Source organism: Procambarus clarkii, chromosome 22 (genome assembly GCF_040958095.1).
Source record: "Procambarus clarkii isolate CNS0578487 chromosome 22, FALCON_Pclarkii_2.0, whole genome shotgun sequence".
NCBI lineage: Eukaryota > Metazoa > Arthropoda > Malacostraca > Decapoda > Cambaridae > Procambarus > Procambarus clarkii.
In genome coordinates, this window is record NC_091171.1 from 46,296,445 (window position 1) to 46,321,028 (window position 24,584).

Consider the following 24,584-nt stretch of genomic DNA (forward strand, 5'->3'; position numbering starts at 1 on the left):
GAGAGCCTCCTCTCCCCTCCGGAAAGTGCAAAGGTCAAGCCCTGTGTCTTTGTTGGTCCGCAGATGAAGAAGATCCTAGAGTGCAAGGAATTCCTCCCCCAAGCAGCTCACTAGGAAGAAGAAAGCAGCTTGCCACAACAGCTCTGTTGCTGTGGTTCGGAGCTTCCTGGGCGAGCACAAGGCTGAAAACAACATGGGGTGAGAGACTGGTGAAGAACTACGCCACAATGGGCTGCAGGATGTCCCTTAAAGACCATATCCTTCATGTGCAGCTTGATAAACTCAAGAACACGGTTGTCTCAGCACTCCGACACACACACGCCTGCAGTGTCTTCTTAACAAGGAGATGTTTGAGAAATACAATCAAGTCACCAATGAAATCTCGAGTCCACAGACGGCTCCAACGCCACCCTCTACCTCTGTTAATGTATACACTATCTTCATATTAAACAAAAATTAACCTCATACAAAAATAATAAATACAGCAGTTTCTTGGTACAGGTTTAAAAATGTCCTGATGTATGATAACATATAATGACGTATATTTTGTATGAACATCATTGGTAATTATATATATATATATATATATATATATATATATATATATATATATATATATATATATATATATATATATATATTCAATATATATATATATATATATATATATATATATATATATATATATATATATATATATATATATATATATATATATATATATATGTATATATATATATATATATATATATATATATATATATATAGAGAGAGAGAGAGAGAGAGAGAGAGAGAGAGAGAGAGAGAGAGAGAGAGAGAGAGAGAGAGAGAGAGAGAGAGAGAGAGGAAGAGAGGAAGAGATAGATAAAACAGATCAGACGCAGTGCGGGAAATGAGACCTGCTGTGGCAATATATTTCCAAGAAAGGAATTATCAGCGCGGGGGGGGTTGAACCCAAACAAACACTGCCCTCTTGATCACTGTGGACCACACCTCACTAATACTGCACCTGCCTCCCTCCTCCAGTCTCCCCTCATCTAATACAACACCCATGTACAGCCGGAGCACTGACAGACGGCTTCAGCTACACGAGACAAAGACTGAACAGTGCCAAAGACCCACGCAGCCGTCCACTGGCGCAGAAAGAGGATCAACAACATTGGCGTCGCCTCAATTTTCAGTTCGCTCTGGTCGCCAACATGTCCACATACTGAGAGGCGGGTGTGTTGCACCATTGAAGGAAGAGATAGGGACGTTGCACCATTAAAGGAAGAGGGAGGGTGACGAGTCTATGTTGGGGGGAGTGAGGGATGTACAAATGTTTCCTAGAACAAACTACATCCCCCTTGTGTTTAAATTCTTTGTGAAGCGCGAGGAAGCGAGGCCTCTGTACCCGCTGTAGTTGATGAACGTCAACTACAGCGGCTCCTCAAGACTGTACCGTTGTATATTGACATAATGAGAAGACGGTCGGTGGCGGGGTCCAGGGAGACAGCCTCTTGAGGCGGGGATATAAAAGGTGCCTGTGAGTGAGATACGTTTATAAGTGAACGTGCACGTGCGTGCAGGAGCGTGTAGGTGAGCGCATGTGCGAGCAGATGCGTGCAGAAGCGTACAAGAGCGTGCAGAAGCGTTCTAGTGCGTGCAGGAGCGTTTAGGTGCGTACAGGGGCGTGCAGGTGCGTACAGGGGCGTGCAGGTGCGTGCAGAGGCGTGCAGGAGCGTGAAGAATCATGGAATTGCGTGCAGGTGCGTGGAGGAGCGTTCAAGTGCATGTAGCTGCGTGCAGGAGCGTGAAGAATCGTGGAATTGCGTGCAAATGCGTGTAGGAGCGTGCAGAATCGTGCAATTGCGTGGAGGAGCGCACAGGTGCATGGAGGAGCGCTCAGATGCATGTAGATGCGTGCAGGAGCGTGCAGGTGCGTACAGGAGCGTGCAGGTGCGTACAGGAGCGTGCAGAATCGTGCAATTGCGTGCAGGTGCGTGCGTATCCCTCTTTCTCCTCATCCCTTCTCCTGGGAAGCAGATGGGATGGGATGAATTTGAAGAAAGCAGAACAGTGCAAACTGGAACCAGCAGGCCCATTGTTCGTCACAACGAAATATGTCGAGTACAACATGTGTATGGGGCAAGTAACAACATCAGCAGACTAACAGATGTTGTCACAGCTCGAATAAGACTTGGCTACAAGTATCTGTGGCAGTCCGGCTTGTATAGGGATCTAGATGAAGTAAAGTGTAAAGTGTGTGGACAAAGACAGGGACACACACTCAAACACTATATCTTGGATTGTAATAAAATTGAGCTATTTAGAGATAAATCTAAGCTCACTCTGTATGATATGGCAAACCATCTTATTACCAAGGATAAAATACCTGAAATCTTTGCACTGTATCCATATTTCGCTTCCAGTAGATAAACGACATATGAGATAAAGAAACAAGTAGTGTATTGTGAACACTAATAATAAACAGAAGCTCCCCTATGACTCTGTAATATCTCAATTGCTCAAACTATTATGTATTAGCGATTTGACCTACCATTAATGTGTAATGACTTACTGTAAATATATAGCTCTTGAAATAGAACATTCTCTGTAACTAGCTGACATTGTAACTATAAGGTGTTAAGGAGAGATGAAATTGTTAATATAATAATGTAAGATGAGGTCTGATAAAGACCTTTTGTGCTCTCTGTAATGCTTTTTGCGCTACCTTTCTAACTTTCAAGTGTGGTCTAGAACAGACACTTGCGAGATACTGTAGGGACTCTCAGTGCGCTCAACTCACACCATTGCTCGCCAAGGTATCACCTGCGTACTTCTGTATTCTCGACCAAATATATATATTCTCTTAGTTGACCAGAACACACGCTAGAAGGTGAAGGGACGACGACGTTTCGGTCCGTCCTGGACCATTCTCAAATCGACTTGAGAATGGTCCAGGACGGACCGAAACGTCGTCGTCCCTTCACCTTCTAGTGTGTGGTCTGGTCAACTTACTTTAGCCACGTTATTGTGACTCATCGCCTGCATATTCTCTTAGTGTTTGAATTTATTGTCACCATACTTTACGTAACAATAGAACCAATTACATTGGTTCTGATGATAGAGGGATAGGAGGGACGCTGAACATGTGATCCTGTGGTCCCGGGTTCGATTCCGAGCGCCAGCGAGTAACGATGGGCAGAGTTTCTTTCACCTTGTTACCTAGGAGTAAATAGGTACCTGGGAGTTAGTCAGCTGTCACGGGCTGCTTTCTGGGGGTGGAGGCCTGGTCGAGGACCGGGCCGCGGGGACACTAAAGCCCCGAAATCAACTCAAGATAACTACCGCTCACAGGATGAGTATGGGGTGCACAATAAACTAGCGGCAACAATCAACAATCAATTGGAGGGTGGTAGAGAGCTGAGAGCCGCGTGGTTCCCAGTGAGAGTCCCGGGAACTCCCGCCCTCTCACCTCACTGCCGCCCCCCTCCCCTGGCCCACTGCCCCCTGGCCCACTGCCCCCTGGCCCACTGCCCCCTGGCCCACAGCACCAAGCCGGCCACCATCCAACACTAAGATGACCCAATGATACTGGAATATTACTGTCAACATTTAATTAAAAGAAAGTCCACTCATGGATGTCAACCAACAAACTCACACTAAACATAAAAGACCGACTATATTATATTTGGTAGTAAATCATCAAATCAGATTTAACTTCAGATAGACAATGTTAACATTACCAATATAAATGAGCTGACGTTCCTTGACCTATACATAGACATGAGACTCAACTTCACCACCCACATACAACACATAGCTAAAAAAGTTTAAAAAAACGATTGGTGTACTTTCTAAAATCAGACATTATGTTCCCCACTCTGCTCTCCTCTTATTATACTACACACTAATCTATCCCTATCTTACGTACGGTATCTGTGCATGGGGGTTCATCCATTGCAAATTACCTCAAGCCTATCATCACTCAGCAAAAATCTGCTATCAGAACTAAAATAAACTCTGTCTTCAGACAACACTCAGTCCCCTGTTTAACTACCTTAACATGCTAAACATACACTCCACACATTCTCATGTGCTATCTACATGTACAAAAATCGTGTTCCTAAATGTTAATCTTGATCTGAAACTTTTCCTTGATAGTTGTAATAGAACCCATGAGCACCACACCAGAAATAAATATATCTCTGATATCCCCCAGAGTCAGACTAAATCTGTGCAAACACTCCATACAAATAAAAGGACCCAGTCTTTGGTACTCACTCCCTGATGAATTAAAAAATTGTCTAACCCACCTGTTCAAAAGTAAAAATTAGAATGTACCTAATTTCATCCTCATAGTTTCCTACCGTGTGCTTCAATCACACTGTATCTTGTACTACCCACTTCCCCAATATTAGTACTTAAGACATATATCCTTACCAGGGTAATCACCTCTGTCAACGTACAATGTAGTTATATGTTGATATAAACACCTTGCTATAATGTTCCTTTTCATCTTACCCGATATATTAGATTAAGGACCTGCCTGAAATACTATACGTGTTAGTGGCTTTGCAAGAGTGTAAAAATACTAATCTTATGTAATTTCACCAACCCATTGTACCTTCTTGTGATTAAATTATTATTATTATTATTATTATTATTAATTATTGTTATTATTACTACTACCGGAAGATGAGACGCCCAATTCCCACAGCTGGTGGCCCAAGATGAGACGCCACACTCCCACAGTTGAATGGGAAATTGAGTACGCAAATGAGCAATAGAGACATAAATAAGAACTTTTTCAGTGTCAGGATATTTAACAAATGGAATGCACTAGGCAGTGATGTGGTGGAGGCTGACTCCATACACTTTTTCAAATGTAGATATGATAGAGCCCAGTAGGCTCAGGAACCTGTACACCAGTTGAGAGGCGGGACCAAAGAGCCGGAGCTCAACCCCCGTAAGCACAACTAGGGGAGTACACCCCAACCTGGTGACACAAGAGAGCCGTGCATGCATCAATATGGGTCATGGTCGGAATAGAATGTAGCGAGAGGTCTTAACTTGCCTCACTACCAGGTGAGGGGTGGCCACATCACTAGTGGCCAGTGGTGAGGGTGGCCACCTCACTAGTGGCCAGTAGTAAGGGTGGCCTGATCACTAGTGATCTGATGGTCACTAGTGATGTGATGTGGCCACATGAGGGTGGCCACCTCACTAGTGGCCAGTGGTGAGGGTGGCCAATGATCTCTAGTTACACATCCCTTGTCTCTTTTTTTCTATTTCTCTGCTTTATCAATTATATGTATATAACTATTGTTTTTGTTCCGTTTTTATGCTTTTTGCGTTACCAAGCACACCATTGTGGCCACCGTGGATGGTCTGGCCCTGAGTGTACTACCCGACTGTGCTGACGTCACCCCTCACTGTCGGATGTCTCGACCAGTCCAGGGCTTTATATATGATGTTTCGACCAGTCTAGGGCTATATATATGATGTCTCGACCAGTCCAGGGCTTTATATACTGTTTCTATCAGTCTAGGGCTTTATATATGATGTCTCGACTAGTCCAGGGCTTTATATACTATTTCTATCAGTCCAGGGCTATATATATGATGTCTCGATCAGTATTCTAAGTGAAATACTAAATGAAACTTGATTAGACAGACACCGCCACGGAAGACCAGACCAGACAGACACCACCACGGGAGACCAGACCAGACAGACGCCGCCACAGTAGACCTGACCAGACAGACGCCGCCATAGGAGACCGGACCAGACAGACGCCGCCACAGACGAATGCGACAAAGTGTGAGCAGAAGAAATTATCGAGTTGGTAAACAGGTGGTGATGGGCGCCAAAGGTCCACACACACTAGACCTCGCTCTCATGACTATCAGAAGCATCTGAAGCATAGTGTAGAACCCTCGCAATAGTGTTCAATTCATTTCAATAGGAAGAGCTGCAGTTTTACAGCATTAGCTAAAAAAGGCGAGAAGAGTTCTTCCTGCAGGAAAGGCGAAAGATCAGAAATAGACCTAACCCAATATCTAACGCCAGCAGCACATGCCTCCCTGAGCAGCGTGTAGTCTTTAGGAACTTAGCTAAAGGCACCCTCCAGGAGCTGCATACATAGTTTCACAACTATGTGAGACTCTTCACTGTGGAGCCTCGGGATACAACATTCACCCTTAGTACACCTTAGTAAGAGTACTTAGTAACTTACTACACCTTAGTAAGTTAAGCTAGAAAAGTCCAAAGATGTATAGAAAGACTCGTTCCTGAGCTTAAAGGCTCGAACGAGGAGAAAACGAGGAAGGAATTATGGGGACATAGCGTCATAAATAATTATAAGGGGATTAACAAAGTAGACAAAGTAACAATATTTGTCTACTTAATACCAGTAGAACAAGGCGTCATAAATGCAAACTATAAACGCAAATGAGTTGCAGCATCAGAGTCGTAAAAGTGTTATAGATAAGATGAATAGATTGTGATATAAAGTACTGTCTGCATGTAGACGAGTAAGTTGTCCATCTTAATTAGATACATAGTTTTAAATGTAAATAAAATTAAAACAACGACCGAAAGTCATTACATACAAATTACTGATGGTCGACATAAGGCGGGTATACATACACACACACACAGGTAGTGATGTGGTGGAGGCAGACGCCATACACAGTTTCAAATGTAGATTTGATAAGAGCCCAGTAGGCTCAGGAATCTATACACCAGTTTATTGACAACTGAGAGGCGGGACCAAAGAGCCGAAGCTCAAACCTTGCAAGCACAACCAGTTGAGTTCACACACACATCCTCAAACATACCAGCAATTCAAACAAGCAAGAAATAACTACACGGCAGTGAGAAGAAAGGCAGAAAAAACTGAGGAAACAGATTACTGATAAGTAAAACAGAACCAGGCGCCTATTCTATTATTTTCATTTCATAATATGCAAATTGCAGGTAAAGGATAAAATACAAAGGCTGCAAATGGGGAACAGATTCCCAGAGAATGAAGGAAATGTGTGAAGCACTAAAAGAACAGTTCCAAAGTGTGTGTGTAAAAGGAAGTCTTCAGAGAACCAGACAATACGAATTTCAGATAATACCATGAAGTAAATAGATGTGTCTCGAGACGTAGTAGAAAATAAATTCTCACGGAGCTAGAAACAGCTTTAAGGAAGTCTGATAAACAATAATCTAGGGGGTTTTCAGACCGAAAACTATCACCTGAGGACCACATAAAGAACGTTGTGCGAGTAGCCTATGCTACGCTTTCCAACTTTAAATGCCAAAATATTAGAGACTTTGTTCACCACATTTTGTGAGACCGAAGTTGGAATATGCAACGGTTGTATGGTGCCCATTTCTCTAGAAGCACATTAATAAGCTGAAAAAGTGAAATGACATGCATCTAAATGGCTTCCGGAACTGAAAAACAAGAGCTACATGACAAAATTGACAAAGAAGAATTCTTGAAACCTGCAACTCCAAGACCAAGAGGTCGTTGGTTCAAACTAAGGAAACAACCTTTCCGAAAAACATTGGAAAGTGGTAGATGGTTGGAACAGGTTAATATGGTGGCGGAGGCCAAAACCGTCAGTAGTTTCAAAGTGTTATACGACAAAGAGTACTGGGAAGACGGGGACACCACAAGCGTAGCTCTCATCCTGTAACTACACTTAGGTAATTACACACACACACACCTCGCAAAAAATAAGATAGCCGAAAGAAAAAGGTGAATGTTGGTCGGTAAATACCAAACTCCCAAAACATGAAAGAGCAGACAAAGAGGATAATCCACAAAAAAGAAAAGACTAATCATTCAAGGCCTTCCAGAGACAATGGCGGAAATCAAGGCTAAACACTTGTGCAAGGAAAAGGAGTCACTCACACATGACCTTGGACCACGATGCCTACGTATCGTCGCGATGCTACGATACGAGGCCGAAAGACACTTGGTAGTCTAATGACTGGATTTATATGCAACATCAAAGGACCATCGAAGAGAAAGTCCACTAAAATTATTCATAGTGCTGAACTTACAAGTACATAGTTTATCTATGTACTCCATGGCTGTTAGAAGGGTATGAGGAGGGATGGCGTCTGATATAGAATACAACAAGAACAGCCAGGAAGGCATACAATTACAACCAGCAACAGTATTGTTAACGAGTAATTAATCCAGGCTCTACACCTATATCCTTCCCCCCAGCTAAACCTAACCACCTCTCAATACCGATCTTCTATTCCACCCATTCCTTTTCAAACACTCCTTTATAACTATCCTTTCTCTACCTCATTAATTCCGGTTTCATAGTACATACCCATAGCCTACTCCCACACAACATGTTCCCCTTCCTTCCTTTTACCAATTAACCTAATAACCACCAATTACCTAACTGCTCTCCTCTCCCCTTTTCATACCAACTACACCTGAATCAACCCAGTATCCCACCAAAGGCTGGGAGCTGCTCATGTAGAGAACAATCAATGAAGAGCCAAAAAATCTAGTACCCTAATGCTGATGGAATGCCAAACAACACGGAAGAACTGAAAGAAAAGGACTGACGAAACAAACCCCAATGAAACAACAATGGTAGAAACTAAACTAATCGAACTCACTAAGTCAGTATTCCACAAACAATACCAGATAGCATGAAGAAAGAAAAAACAGAATAGAGGAGGCTCTGCGATATTGTTGGTCAAAAACAGACGGCAAGTTAGAAGAGAATGGAGGATACTAAAAATGCGAACTATCTCATAGGACTCATTTCAGTGGAAGGAAAATTAAAGAGTGGTTGTGGCTGTTAGAAGTCGCAAAAAGAATCTTGCTAGCCTATGTTAAAAATGAAAGAATGAAAGAAGTCTTCACACAGAGCGAAACGGATATTGAGAACAAGGATCATGAAATGCCAATAGGAGCGAGCGACCATTGTGTATTAGTTTTTGATTGTGTAGCTATAATGAAGGCTGTGTTAAGAGGAAGAGAAGAAGGGAGTGAAGGACTAGCTTTCCATAGAGGCAAGTACCAGGTCATAATTTTTAAGAAAGGAAATAGAAAACAAGGCATGAAGGACTTCATAACTTGCCAATGCAAAGAATCTGAAAGATGATTTACAGGTATATCTAAGGGATAAAGGAGCCAAGAGAAATGCTCAGGGTTAACAGACAATGCTTACAGGCAAAAAGGAGAAGTAAAAGAGCTTGGAAATGTACAGAAGAGAAACACATAATATATACAGAGGAGAAGAACGAATACACAGGAATTGTGGGAGTACAACTGCGCTCTGTATATGGTAACCTATCTTATTACCATGGATAAATTACCTGAATTCCTTGCACTGTATCCATATTTCGCTTCCAGTACATAAACGACATATGAGATTAAAAAACAAGTTGTGTATTGTGAACACTAATAATAAACAGAAGCTCCCCTATGAATCTGTAATATCTCCATTGGTCAAACTATTATGTATTAGCGATAAGACCTACCATTAATGTATAATGACATACTGTAAATATATAGCTCTTGAAATAGCACTTTCTCTGTAACTAGCTGACATTGTAACTATAAGGTGTGAAGAATAGATGAAATTGTTTATGTAATAATCAAAGATGAGGTCTGATAAAGACCTTTTGTGCCCTCTGTAATCCTTTTTTTGCGCTACAGCTCACAGGATGGGTATGGGGTGCACAATAAACTAGCCGCCTCCGGTGGCAACAATTAAACAATCAACTAGGCGAGGCTCGCCCCGTAGCGTAGCAACCCCGGTCAGCAAGACATCACCTCGAATTTGTGGTGATGCTGTTTTTATTATTGTTAATTTCAACCTTGACATTTAGTTAAACAACTTTGCTTGTGTGCGTGTCTGCGAGTGTGTGTGTGTGTGTACTCCCCTATTTGTGCCTGCAGGATCGAGCATTGACTCTTGGATCCCGCCTTTCTAGCCATTGGTTGTTCATGGCAATAACTCCTGTACTATCATATCATATCTAGTTTTAAAATTATGAATGGAGTTTGCTTCCAGAACCTACTCCTTAAGTGCATTCCATTTCTCCACTACTCTCACGCTAAAAGAAAGCTTCTTAATATCCCTGTGACTCATCTGAGTCTCCAGTTTCCATCCATGTTTCCTTGTTCTGTTAGTATTCAGTGTGAACATTTCGTCTATTTCCACTCTGTCAATCCCCTTGAGTATTTTATATGTTTCTATCATATCCCCTCTCCTTTCTTTTTTATAAAGTCGTCAGGTTCAGTTCCTTCAGGCGATCTTCATACCCCATCCCTCGTAACTCTGGGACAAGCCTCGTCGAAAACTTCTGAACCTTTTCCAGTTTCCTTATGTGTTTCTTCAGGTGGGGGACTGCATGATGGAGCGGCATACTCTAAGACTGCCCTCACGTAGGCAGTGTAAAGCTCCCTAAATGTCTCCTTACTTATGTTTCTGAATGATGTTTTAACTTTAGCCAGTGTAGAGTACGCTGCTGTCGTTATCCTATTTACATGTGCCTCAGGAGTTAGGTTAGGCGTTACCTCCACTCCCAGGTCTTTTTCTCCAGCCCATCCTCCTGTTGTGGCAGTACTTATAATAAACGATGAGGACCATAGTATATATACCGACGAACAACGAAATTAGAACGTAGAAATCGGCACTATTGAGTTGGACAAACCGGAAAACTTTTTTTTACTTGTGCTTCTTTGACAAGCTAAAGTAGCCTAACCTTCCTAGGCCTAATATAGTGTGTGTGTGTGTACTCACCTAGTTGTGCTTGCGGGGGTTGAGCTCTAGCTGTTTGGTCCCACCTCTCAACTGTGTGTGTGTGTGTGTGTATGTGTGTGGTGTGCGCGCGCGTGTGCGGGTGTGACCGGAAGCGCGCGAACAACCCGTTCAACAAAGCAAGCGAGAAGTGTTCAACTTTGAACTTCATGGGAGACTGTAGATGGCCGCCTCCCGCCCTAACAGCACATATACACACATACCCATTGTTACATTTCACCCCAAACACCTCACACTGTACACGGAGTCCAGTGACTCTCAGATCTCGACTCGCCATCGGGGAATATCCCGGGTTCGAGTCCCGGGCGGGATAAAATAAATGTTAAGATACGTTTCCTTTCGCCTAATGCATCTGTTCACCGAGCAATAGATAGGCACCGAGGAGTTAGGCAACTGTTGTGGGGTTGCAGCTTGGGAAAGGTCAGTAGTTAGACCTTGGAGGGGACCTCGATACAAGGCTAAAGTGTGTGTATATTTTATATTTATATATATATATATATATATATATGTCGTACCTAGTAGCCAGAACGCACTTCTCAGCCTACTATGCAAGGCCCGATTTGCCTAATAAGCCAAGTTTTCATGAATTAATTGTTTTTCGACTACCTAACCTACCTAACCTAACCTAACCTAACTTTTTCTGCCACCTAACCTAACCTAACCTATTAAGATAGGTTAGGTTAGGTTAGGTAGGGTTGGTTAGGTTCGGTCATATATCTACGTTAATTTTAGCTCCAATAAAAAAAAATTGACCTCATACATAATAAAATGGGTTGCTTTATCATTTCATAAGAAAAAAATTAGAGAAAATATATTAATTCAGTAAAACTTGGCTTATTAGGCAAATCGGGCCTTGCATAGTAGGCTGAGAAGTGCGTTCTGGCTACTAGGTACGACATATATATATATATATATATATATATATATATATATATATATATATATATATATATATATATATATATATATATATATATATATATATATATATATATATATACTCAGGCTTCCTGTCCCCGACAAAACGAATTACTACTCTTCCACCCCCCTTACTGCTGCAGCTAATATTGATATGTCTGGCCATAGCCTATTGGTATTATTATACATAGCTCACAGGATGAGTATGGGGTGCACAATAAACTGCCGCTCACAGGATGAGTATGGGGTGCACAATCACATTGTGCACCCATAATCAGTTATAGTCAGCTGTGGCCCGGTGACCGTCGTGTTTATAGACAAGATGGTGAAGTTGTGCGTTTGGGATAAAGGCACAAAAAGGTTCATTAAAACGTAGAAGTTTTATTCGGTATTCATGTGTTTATTTACATTGTTATGTGTGAGATTGTCGTGGTGCTTGGCTTTGGTCAAGCCTATTATCAAAGTGCACTATTATTATTATCATCTACCCAAACCAATATATAATGCTGACTTACTGGAAGTCAATTACTATATTAATTTTGTGGTATAAATTATTCCTACGCTATTAATGTCGAACAGAGTTGCGACTTTCTATTACATAGCCTAATACATAGTTTAGGCTAGAGCAGCGGTCTCCTTGGACTGTACCGCCACCATCCTTGGGACACCACTACACGACTGTCTCTACATTAATAACATGATTAGGGCTTTTGTAGCCATGTTCTCCTTTGGCTATTTGTTCCTATCGTAAGTATGAAGTTTGATTGAGAGTACCTTAGTCAAGACTGCTCGCTTCAAAGAGTACCGAGAACCATCTACTCGCCATTGCAGGTTTCGTAGGAGTTGAGCCTTCGTGAACACTACTTAAATCTATCGGCACACAAATTAAAGAATTAAAATTTGTCACTCCACAGACAAAAAGAGGTCTTTTGGAGATACGGCAAGTCCTGTTGACATACCCAAGGCCTTGGGAACACCCTGAAGGTCCTGTTGACACACACAAGGCCTTGGGAACACCCCGAAGGTCCTGTTGACACATGAAAGTTCTAGTGAACAAAGGTTCGAGAGGAGGTCATGGAAGGAGCAAGGCGTCTATGAAGAGGATGATGCCGTTGGTACAGAGGAGGAAGGTGTCGCTGACGGAGGCGTGACGCAGGGAGAGGCGTCCATCAGTCACCGTGAGGCGGAGGGTGCGGGAGGCCTGGCGGGGTCGCAGAAGGGACGTCGAGCCCTCCTGCAGCGCCCGCGGCATCACGAAATCCTCCACAAGGTGGGTGTTGAGAGACTGTAGGAGTAGAGTTGTTGTCAGGAAGCTATCCACACAGGGAGGGTACAATCTTTATCTATATACACATGGATCCCCTCTGGTGGTGGGGGGGGGGGGTTGTCACTCAGCTGGTTGTAGGGGGGTCACTCGCTTGGTTGTGGTGGGTCAGGTGGGGTCACTCACCTGGTTGAGGAGGCTGAGGTCATGGATGATGCGGTAGTAAGTGAAGGTGTCAGTGGCCCACGTCTCCATGTCCTCGTCCTTCACCGCCAGGAGGGTGTAAGGTCCCGCTCCAAGGCTCAGGTCCCGCCACGCCCACACACCTGCCTGTGGGCGCACACCTGTTACACCTGTCTGTGGGTGTATACCTGCCTCACCCCCCCATACCTGGCTGAACAGCCTGTCCTCCTAAGGTTTCCCAACGCCAAGAAAACGGTCAATTTAAAGTGTCCTCTCCTAACCTACCAGAGGACCCAAAACAGAAAACGGGACAGTATGTCACTTTCGCCAGCTTCTATTTTCTAGTACGACAATTTTTGGCCTTGAATGAGGGTGTATACATCTGCCTCAACCACACGCCAGCATGGGGGGATACACACTTGTCTCTCCACATACACATGTATTCGAATGAAACCTATGATACGCCTACCTTACCTACACACCTACCCTTCTTGAGATGAATTGACTGAATCGTGTGGGTAGGTGCCCTACCCACACACCTGCCTCGGAAAACAAAGCCGACTACTCATTTACAGGGCCTTCGTCTATTTATAATCCATTCTCATTTACAATTTATCTATTCTCCCCTGTTCACAAAACTGCCCCTATTTATAAGGCAAAATGATTATGGTGAAGAGAGAGAGAGAGAGATCGTGGGCGTACCTGTGTAAAGAGAGCGGTGAAGCGCGAGAGGGTGGGCGTGAGGGCGAGGGTGCGGGCGAGGGTGTGTGTGGGTGGAGTCAGCACCTTGTCCAGTACGTGTACGTACCCATTGAAGGCCACGTGGTCGCTGCTCGTCACCACTCCATCCTCAACACTCATCACCTGAGGAACACAGGAACTATGAGAATATCTTTTGGCGCAGTGCAATGTATCAAGTAAGTAATTATCCAAAGGATAATCTCCCCTCCAAGCCGGGGAGACTATGCACCACCATCAATGTCGCTGGATATTCAAAAGGTGCTAAATATAACCGAGAACACCAGTACGAGAACAAAAGCACACAAGGCAAGCGATATCGAAGGTATGGGATTCACTAAGGACTCTATTGAGGGATAAATGACCTCGAGGGACAGTTGGGATGCAAGACACAGGATTGCGGAATGACTGACTGGGTAGAAATCTGAATAAGGAATGCATTTTCGGGAAATAGAACATGTGCGCATAGCCTTGTTAGCGGCAGTGTCCGCACGCTCATTTAAGGTAATACCAATATGGCTGGGAACCCAGCAAAACTCGACTGTCTGAAATCTGTTCCAGATAAGAAACAGCCAATATCAGATTTCGACTACCACAGAATGCATAAGATTACACGACGCCAAAGCTATGAGAGCACTGCGAGAGTCAACCACAATGACAGTGTTGACGTCGGAAAAACGGTTGAAGAGCATACAAAATCACACCATTCAGCCGTGATGATGCTAGCCTCCAGGATGGGTCGCACCTAAAGGTTTAGTCCGGAAAGACTACGGAGTAATCAACACCGTCGGCAGATTTAGACCCATGTGAATAGGGCAACAGAATGCGAGCGCGAAGAAAAATGTTCAAGAAAAAGACGTTTCATAACTATAGGAGGAGTTGAAGACTTTACCATGTGGGTCAAAACTTGCAAACCTTCGCAAATGGGACCTTCTATGGGGGCAAGGATGGAATGACGAGAAGACATATGACAAAACACAAAACAAAAGGGAGGTTTGTGAGATATCCTTATTTAAAAAGGAAGGTTGCGAAAGGGGCCTACAGGAGAAGCAAACAGCCAAAGCCTTGCAAAAACGAAAATGAGGATGCTGCAGAGACCTTGCGAGGTAGCAAAAGCAGTAACGATTCCGACGATCCTTGTAGCGACAAGACGACGGTTTCAACATACAAGTTCTGGGAAGAGGACGAACAAAAGGCACCAGAACCGAGGCGCAGCAAAGCATTGTTCAAAGCATCAAGACGACAAAGGGTGGAAGGAGAGTCAGGGGCAGCCATAATTCAGTTTAGACAGCACGAGAGAAGAGGGCAAATAGAGGAGTACGAGTCTACCTGCACCCTAATAAGTATGGAACTAAGTAATGTAAGGGCCTAATTAGAGCATTCGACTCTGAGGTAAGAGATATGGTGTGTGACGAAGACAAACGAGTGTTAAAGAACAACTCCCTAAGGTGCATCAAAATATTTATACAGAAGAGGCTTACTATATTGCGACAACGGTGCACGAAGAAATACTTGCTTCTGAATACAATTTATAACTCAAATCTTAGACATAGAGAATGTCAAGCCAAAATTGGTGGCCCCGGACGACACGGCATCAATCTCAAGCTGGAGCTGGCGTTGGAGGAGAGGGAAGTCATCCCCACGACAGCAGTGTGAGGTCGTCATCGTAAGGGGCAGAGAAAATGCCAGGGGGTAAAGAGGAAGTAAGACCATTAAGGGTAACGAGGTAAAATGGCAGTGCTAAAAACACCACCCAGGGGAACACCTTCGACTTGATGAACGGAGGCTGAGAAGGTGCCACCAAGTCTCGCTTAAAGAGACGACGAGAGAGAAAGCCATGAAGGAAGAGCAGGAGATTGCCACAAAGACCAAAATAATGAAGTTGGTATTATATGCCTTTTCCAAGTCAAAACGAACAGCAACCACGGAGGATTTGGCAGCAATGGCAGAACAAATGAAGACCTCTAGGTCCACTAAAACATCAGTTGTGCTGCGACACTTGAGTCAAAAGCGAAGCTATACTGTACCAGGAGTTTGCTCGCAGCTGGACCTCTGCAGTTTCCATTATTTTTATGTAGAGGATTTCGTCCATTTGTATTATCTTTGTCACCTCACACCACCTTAACTTTTGCTTGGGATTTGTGTCTTGAGGCGAGTCTCTCAGCTGGTGTAGTCTCTCTCTGGCATTTGTGGTTTTACTGTACTGAGGTCCGGGGTTACGTAAAATGTTGTTAATGCCCATTGATAACGGATTCAGGAGATGACTCAACATTCAGCTGTAAACAAGTTACAGTATTATTGAACTAGTTACAGTGTGTTTACACTAAAACAGCACTATATTCCCAGGACACTGTATACTTAGGGCACTTAGTTGATTGACAGTTGAAAGGCGGGACCACAGAACCAGAGCTCACCCCCCCACCCCCGGGCGCAAGCACAAGTAGGTAAGTACAGCATCAGTGGGAAGAAGGTCTCGTACAAGCTATTCAGAGAAAATGGAGCCATGAGCAGTAACTAAGTTGTTTGATCTTGTATCACAGCTCCTCGCACAAACTCTACAATAGTTTCATGCTAAGATAAAAAAATAAATCTTGTTTTATAGAATCAGAAGCAATTGTAGATTTTTATGTTGCGAGGCTTGTAGAATTGAGACTGAGAGCGTCATCTTCTGGCGTGTAGTGCGTTAAAAGCTGTTGGAAACTGCGTGGAATACTTAATAGGATTAGTAATCCATGTTGTGGCATGAAATGTCAAGTTCATTTAATATTTTATTTCTGAGAGCGATAGGCAGAGTTAGAGACAGAACCAAGAAACATAATATCAGTGGGGCGGGTTATGCTTAACTTGACGAACAAGTATTGGAAGGTCGAGACTGACCTTAGGGTGGATCTTGATCCTGAGGGAGGCACCCTGGAGCCTGGAGGAGAGAAGATGGTTGTCCTTGAGAGTGAAGGAGGCGTGGGCGCCCTCCGCCAGGTGGTAAAGCACCAGGTTCCTTAAGGCGTCCAGGTTCCTCACCAATGATCTCTTCAGTCCTGCCAAAGACCACAGCATCCAGACATGTGTGAGGGTCTTGCGGGAAGACTCAAGCACAGTGCCAAGAACAACATAACTCTTACAAGGAAGACCTTCATCAAACAACCATTTGCTACTACATATCAATTTACATATGTACAAATTATCATTATTTTAGGAATATCAGATTTGATACAACGAAGCGTTGGAGCTTTTTTTACGTTTGTGTGTGTGTGTGTGTGTGTGTGTGTGTGTGTGTGTGTGTGTGTGTGTGTGTGTGTGTGTGTGTGTGTGTGTGTGTGTGTGTGTGTGTGTGTGTGACTTCTAACAGTTGACACTACGCTAGCACTGACCTCTGAGGGCCTGGTTGGACGGGGCGAAGACGGTGTAGGGGCCGAAGGAGACAAGATCTTTGAAGAGGCCGACCTTCCGTACAAGGTGTATGTACCTGGTGGCACCCGCCCGCCGCGCCACCTGCACCAGGCTCAGGGCTGCGGGAGGAACCAGGCTCTAGTCCTATTATTATAATAATAATTTATTCACAAGAAGGTACAATGGGTTGGAGTGATTACATAAGATTGGTATTTTTACATTCACGCAAAGCCACTAACACGCGTAGCGTTTCAGGGAGGTCCTTAATTAATTAATCTAACATATCAGGCAAGATGAAAAGGTACATTGTAGCAAGGTTTTATATCAACAAATACTACAATGTAAGTTGACAGAGGTGATTACACTGGTAAGGATATATGTATATCTAAGGATAAGTAAGGATATATACTAGTTGTACTAGGTGAGTACAACTAGGTGAGTATGTCTTAAGTACTAATATTGAGTAAGTGGGTAGTACAAGATACTGTGCGAGTTTGAAGCACAGTGTAGGAAACTATGAGGATGGAATTAGGTACTTTTTGGTTTTACCTTTGAATAGGGTTGGATAATTTTGTAATTCATTTTTTAATTCATGTTTTATTCATTTATTCATTATTTTAATTTAATTAATTCCTGAATACTCTTCCCTCCTGCTCCACCCTCAACACAACACGTGTGTCACACGCTCCCACAGAATTATATTAATCATTCCTATTAATGAAAATATTGTAAAATACATCCAACCTTGTACGAGAATTATGGCTGTGAACGGTGCTACTTCCCCCACGTTGCCAACCTTGGTGTTCCGAAGGGTAGCATGCTCCACTCCTCTCTCTCTGTATACTTCAGTGACCTACCAATGTCATGCAACAACTACAACCAATATTAAGTTTTAGTCTAAGTGTTTTTTCCCCACCTCACCTTTCTTGAGATTATCTTGAGATGATTTCGGGGCTTTTTAGTGTCCCCGCGGCCCGGTCCTCGACCAGGCCTCCACCCCCAGGAAGCAGCCCGTGACAGCTGACTAACACCCAGGTACCTGTTTTACTGCTAGGTAACAGGGGCATAGGATGAAAGAAACTCTGCCCATTGTTTCTCGCCGGCGCCTGGGATCGAACCCAGGACCACAAGATCACAAGTACATCGTGCTGTCCGCTCGGCCGACCGGCTTCCTTGCTCCTTCACAACCTTGCCCGAAACGTTATGCGTACTAGTGGCTTTAGGTATTGTATGTACTAGCTCTATCTATAAATTCAACATTATGTTTGTAAATCAACTATGTATGTATTTTCCTGAATAAAATTTACTTTACTTTACTTAACTTACTATTATTTGATGATGACAACCTTCATTTGCTTAAATACTAACCCAGTTATCTTGACTCGGTAAATACCGAATTTAGAAACTTCCACAAACTCACCCTCATCATTGAAGAGACATACTACATGTTATTTGGAAATAAATTTATCAGAATGACCTAAAAATAGCAATACAGAAATTTAGAGCACAGCAGAAGGAAAATTATTTAACATACACAGACAACAAACCGAACTTCAATGTCATTTGCAAAGTATAACAAAAAGTATAACAAAAAAGTATAAAACTTTAGGTATACTCTACAAAAATCCGCTGTTTCTTGCTCTGCCATAATATCACTATATTGTTCGCTCGTCATCTCACTTACGATATCTGCGGCTGTGTACCTGCAACTTAAGCCTTCCTCAGATACAATTACTCAACACATAACAATTAGAAGAATACACTTCAACCCCTCAAACAGCATGCAGAACCCTTTTATAAAATCCTTTTACATGTTTAATTGAAAGTATAAAAGATGCTCAGGTGTTCTCTGTATCTTCAAAAACCCTAAAGTGTAATACCAGTCCTCTGACCTCAAACTCTTCTGAGGCCGCCGCAACACAAACCGCAACCTGTCCTCAGGGAGGAAATCCACTCACGGTAATGGATGCAGAATGACTACGTAATTAGTCCATATCTGGTCTCTATCCATGGAATGGTTAGGTTGAAGTTAGGTTGTTTCATTACGTTAATATGGTATAATATGATCCAAAATGTGAAATATAGAATTAGAAAACTATCCAAGTGTACCCTTGAATTTTGTTTACATAAAACGAATTCTTCAGACCGTTCCAAAGAAAACAATTTCAGCACACACGTTTTATATTTTAAGCCAACTATTTATAATATAATAAAGTTATAACTTGAAAATAATATCTGTTTAGGACAAAGGTTCATAGCAGTTTACATGTAGACTATTACTGGAACCGCAATACGCTTTCGGACCATCACAAAAATCTAGCTCCAGGTGGTTTGACGGGGTAGTTTCTTACACACAGAGATCACACTAACGTGATGCATCAAATGAACAAATCCACAAAGGCCGTAACGAGGATTCGAATCCTCGTCACGGCCTTTGTGGATTTGTTCACGGGGTAGTTTGTTGTTCGCGGTAATATGCATTTGTTCTGAGGACAGGATCCGACACGTGAACACTATGCGAGAGACAAACATCCATTTGCTGTTTCAAGAGTCCAACTGATCCAATGCAGAAATGCCATGCAAACAAATGATCGTAAATCGTTGACTTTACCTCACAAATGTAATAAAGTGCTGCATTTCCTTTATCAACTTTACAAAACTTCCTCCTACTTCAACACTACCACAGCGGGGGGGGGGGGGGGAAGGGAAGCAGAAGCTAAATGTCGGCCCGTGCCGAAGACATATTTATAGTAATTCAGTGTTCGAGAAGTGAAGGTGTGGCATGTATGAGGCAGAGGGAAGAGTCAGATTCCAAGTACATGAATTCATAAGTAACTGAATTCAAGGGATTAAACTCCTGCATCAGTGATTGAGAAACTGAAGCCAAGAGCTGGAGCTCAACCGTCGTAAGCCTAGCCAGGTGGGAGGAGGTAGGGGGGTAGACTCACCCATTGGGGGGATGAGGACACGGTCGACGTAGTGCAGGACGCCGTTGGAGGTGATGACGTCAGGTGTGGTGACGGTGGCGTTACCGATGGTGAGGGTGAGGGAGGCGCTGCAGCCCACGGGGAGGGAGCTGCCCTCCACGGTCTTGAGCCGGACCTTGCCTCGCAGCCCTGTTGAACACTCCGTCCCCTCCACCAGGTGCTGGCGGCCCAGGGCTGCCGGGGAGGTAATGTAGGTGACTACAGGGCGACCAAGATGACACCTCGCTAAGGGACTGAGCCCTCCAGCAAGGAAAGAATGATCAGAATATCCCACTAAATAAATACTCTACAGCACCTAGGTAGTACGTCTGCGGCGGCCTACGTCTGTCGCAATAACAAGAGATAAGAATTAAGAAAATTACAGAAAGATCATTGGCCCACACGAGGCAGCTATTTATATCTATCCTAGCTCTTATACATGTCTAACCTACGCTTGAAAGTCAAAGGATCCTACGTGTAATCTGTTCCACAGATCAACACCCGTGTTTCCAAACTAGTATTTACCCATGTTGTTCCTAAATCTAAACTTATCGAATTTATATCCATTGTTTCGTGTTCTATTTTGTGTTGTTATTTTCAATATCTTATTAATATTTCTTTTGTTATGACCATTCATCAACTTATGCACTTCAGTAACGTCGCTCCTCACTCTTCGCCTTTCTAGAGAAATTACACTTAATTTTCTTAAAATCTCTCCTTATGGAAGATTTCCAATTCCTGGGATTGACTGTTATCCATCACTAAACGCGTTCAAGTGAATTCACGTCCATTCTATAGTATGGCGACCAAAAATGGAGTGAATAATCTAAATAGGGCCCAAACAAGAGCAAGATTCAGCTGAAAAATAACAATGGCAATTTCACGTGTCTCCATTACACCGCGCCTCTCACTTTCTCCTCCACTTCAAAAAGCCTATCGTGGTCATCTTTAGCCAATTTTGAGTCTTCTGGATTTATTTCTTTATAAATTTTCGTGCCGTCTGCAAATATGCAAATACTGCTGCTCGCTCCAGAATCTAAATAATTTATATGTATGGAAATAATTTATTTAGGTTTGTCGGGGACAAGAAGCCTGTGTATATGTACACTTTAGGCTTATATTGAGGTCCATCAAGGTCGAACTACTGACCTTCTCCAGGATGAAACCCCACAACAGTTATCTAGCTCACGGGTATCTATTAACTGCTAGGTGAACAGAGGCATTAGGTAAAAGGAAACATGTCCGACAGTTTCTGTCCCGCCCGGAAATGGAACCAGGATTCCCGATTGTGAGTCGAGAACGAAGCCAACTTTACCATGAGACCCCAGGACAGAGTAAGTAATTATCAAAAGAAGGCACCAAGCCGGGAAGGTTATGTCCATCACATGTGCGGAATAAATCAGAGAGCGCTAAACTGAATGACAGCAAATCTGTCTAACATGAGCGACCCTTTGTAAAATAATTTTGTAAATAATTTGTATTTTTCAAGATGTAGACGAGTGACATGTGCGAACATCAATTCAATCAGTTTTCCCCACAATATACGTTGAGGTAATTGACCGATAGTTTGATGCAAGCGATTTATTCCCCTACTTAAAGATTGGCATAACATTTGCAACTCTCCACTATTCCGGTACTTTGCTAGATTCTAATGATTTATTAAATATGAAAGTCATGGGCTCACTTAGCTCTTCCTTACATTCTTTTAGGGCCTTGACAAAGACCGTCTGGTCCTGCGGATTTGTGTGGGATCAGTATTTTGGTAACGACTCAAAACTCAGCTTGCCTTCTTCGCTACCTACAGAATTGCTTAAGTAGTGGCAAAGTATCACGTTCTTCTCTAGAAAATACATAGACAAATTATAGTTTTAGAATCCTACCCTTTTCTTTGTCATTACCAGTTACCTGACCTGACCGTTTCTATGAACCATTGTTTTACCCTGATTTTTGTTTGATGTATTTTAAAAACATCAGGACTTCTGTAAGGACGTACCTTGGAGGGCGGGGACGTACTTGGCGTAATCTCTCTCAGGACGTACCTGGAGGGCGGGGACGTACTTGGCGTCGTGTCTCTCAGGACGTACCTTGGAGGGCGGGGAAGTACTTGCCGTCGTGTCTCTCAGGACGTACCTTGGAGGGCAAGGAAGTACTTGCCGTCGTGTCTCTCAGGACGTACCTTGGAGGGCGGGGAAGTACTTGGCATCATAGGTGATAGAGTCGAGGAAGCGGCGCGGGAGGAGGCGGAAAGCATCATTGGTAGGAGCGAAGACGGTGAGAGGGCCGGAGTGCCGCACCAGGCTCACCATCTCCGCCTGCAGAACACCAACGTCGCCACCAACACCAGGCAGCAAGAGACACGAAATAACAACGAAAGCACTGATCATACACCGACCTCCAGGATACACACAACACCCCCAGTAGGAGGAGGAGGAGAATATATAGGCTCTGGAAGTTGGGGGGAGGGAGGGAGGGGGCGCTGGCCGACACTTCGGCGGAGAATATACTCAGATGTGTTCAATGAACGATATAAGATATACCCACCGAGATAAGATTAGTGAGCCTGTCATAATGCAAATACTCACATAACCAAGCACAGAGTAGAAGATGGTGAGCTTCGGGTCGCCGGAGATGAGGTCAGCTAGGGTCATAGTGTAGGCGGGGGGCAGCGGCCTGCTGATGACCTGTACCACGCCGTCACGCGCGTGCAGGTCCACACGCACCACCGGCACACAGTTCACCAACACCATCTGTCACACAATACCATCTGTGATATCACCTGACACACACCTGTGAGTGTACATCACCCCCGGGTGACTGACAAGCCTCACACTGTACATGTGGGCCCGGGTGACTGACAAGCCTCACACTGTACATGTGGGCCCGGGTGACTAACAAGCCTCACACTGTACATGTGGGCCCGGGTGACTAACAAGCCTCACACTGTACATGTGGGCCCGGGTGACTAACAAGCCTCACACTGTACATGTGGGCCCGGGTGACTGACAAGCCTCACACTGTACATGTGGGCCCGGGTGACTAACAAGCCTCACACTGTACATGTGGGCCCGGGTGACTAACAAGCCTCACACTGTACATGTGGGCCCGGGTGACTAACAAGCCTCACACTGTACATGTGGGCCCGGGTGACTGACAAGCCTCACACTGTACATGTGGGCCCGGGTGACTAACAAGCCTCACACTGTACATGTGGGCCCGGGTGACTGACAAGCCTCACACTGTACATGTGGGCCTGGGTGACTAACAAGCCTCACACTGTACATGTGGGCCCGGGTGACTGACAAGCCTCATACTGTACATGTGGGCCCGGGTGACTGACAAGCCTCACACTGTACATGTGGGCCCGGGTGACTAACAAGCCTCACACTGTACATATGGGCCTGGGTGACTAACAAGCCTCACACTGTACATGTGGGCCCGGGTGACTGACAAGCCTCATACTGTACATGTGGGCCCGGGTGACTAACAAGCCTCACACTGTACATGTGGGCCTGGGTGACTAACAAGCCTCACACTGTACATGTGGGCCCGGGTGACTAACAAGCCTCATACTGTACATGTGGGCCCGGGTGACTGACAAGCCTCACACTGTACATGTGGGCCTGGGTGACTAACAAGCCTCACACTGTACATGTGGGCCCGGGTGACTAACAAGCCTCACACTGAACATGTGGGCCCGGGTGACTAACAAGCCTCATACTGTACATGTGGGCCCGGGTGACTAACAAGCCTCATACTGTACATGTGGGCCCGGGTGACTGACAAGCCTCACACTGTACATGTGGGCCCGGGTGACTAACAAGCCTCACACTGAACATGTGGGCCCGGGTGACTGACAAGCCTCACACTGTACATGTGGGCCCGGGTGACTGACAAGCCTCACACTGTACATGTGGGCCCGGGTGACTAACAAGCCTCATACTGTACATGTGGGCCCGGGTGACTGACAAGCCTCACACTGTACATGTGGGCCCGGGTGACTAACAAGCCTCACACTGTACATGTAGGCCCGGGTGACTAACAAGCCTCACACTGTACATGTGGGCCCGGGTGACTAACAAGCCCTGGTCTCCAACAAGCCCCACAGGGTGCGCACATACTGTCGGAAAACCCGACACCATTTAATATTACATACAATAGGCAGATAATATTGCTGCTGTTGTATACACAAGTTAACCTATAGAAAATGTAGCTTGTAGTGGAATTTTCCGCTAATAGAAAACGGGATATCATTGCCACATAGTACTATAAATTCACCAGCTATTCTGTTGGGAATTATTCTTAAATACATTAATCTTTGGACTTTTAATATCATAAAAACATCTCATTTGA

General features: G+C 44.1%; 1 protein-coding gene across 2 annotated transcripts in view; it reads right to left on the minus strand.

Annotated features, from left to right (window-relative positions):
* Positions 1–12,061: 12,061 nt before the first annotated feature.
* Positions 12,062–24,584, minus strand: part of LOC123759034 (transforming growth factor-beta-induced protein ig-h3) — a 30,936-nt gene continuing 18,413 nt past the window's right edge. For both annotated transcript variants that reach the window (XM_069328953.1, XM_069328952.1), the window contains 8 exons: positions 22,817–22,981; positions 22,411–22,546; positions 20,217–20,429; positions 17,250–17,387; positions 16,759–16,916; positions 13,846–14,007; positions 13,147–13,290; positions 12,062–12,981 (listed from right to left, as the gene is read on the minus strand). In XM_069328953.1, the coding sequence (XP_069185054.1) occupies positions 12,769–12,981; positions 13,147–13,290; positions 13,846–14,007; positions 16,759–16,916; positions 17,250–17,387; positions 20,217–20,429; positions 22,411–22,546; positions 22,817–22,981 (1,329 nt within the window). In that variant the 3' untranslated portion in view covers positions 12,062–12,768. The remainder of the gene's footprint in view (positions 12,982–13,146; positions 13,291–13,845; positions 14,008–16,758; positions 16,917–17,249; positions 17,388–20,216; positions 20,430–22,410; positions 22,547–22,816; positions 22,982–24,584) is intronic.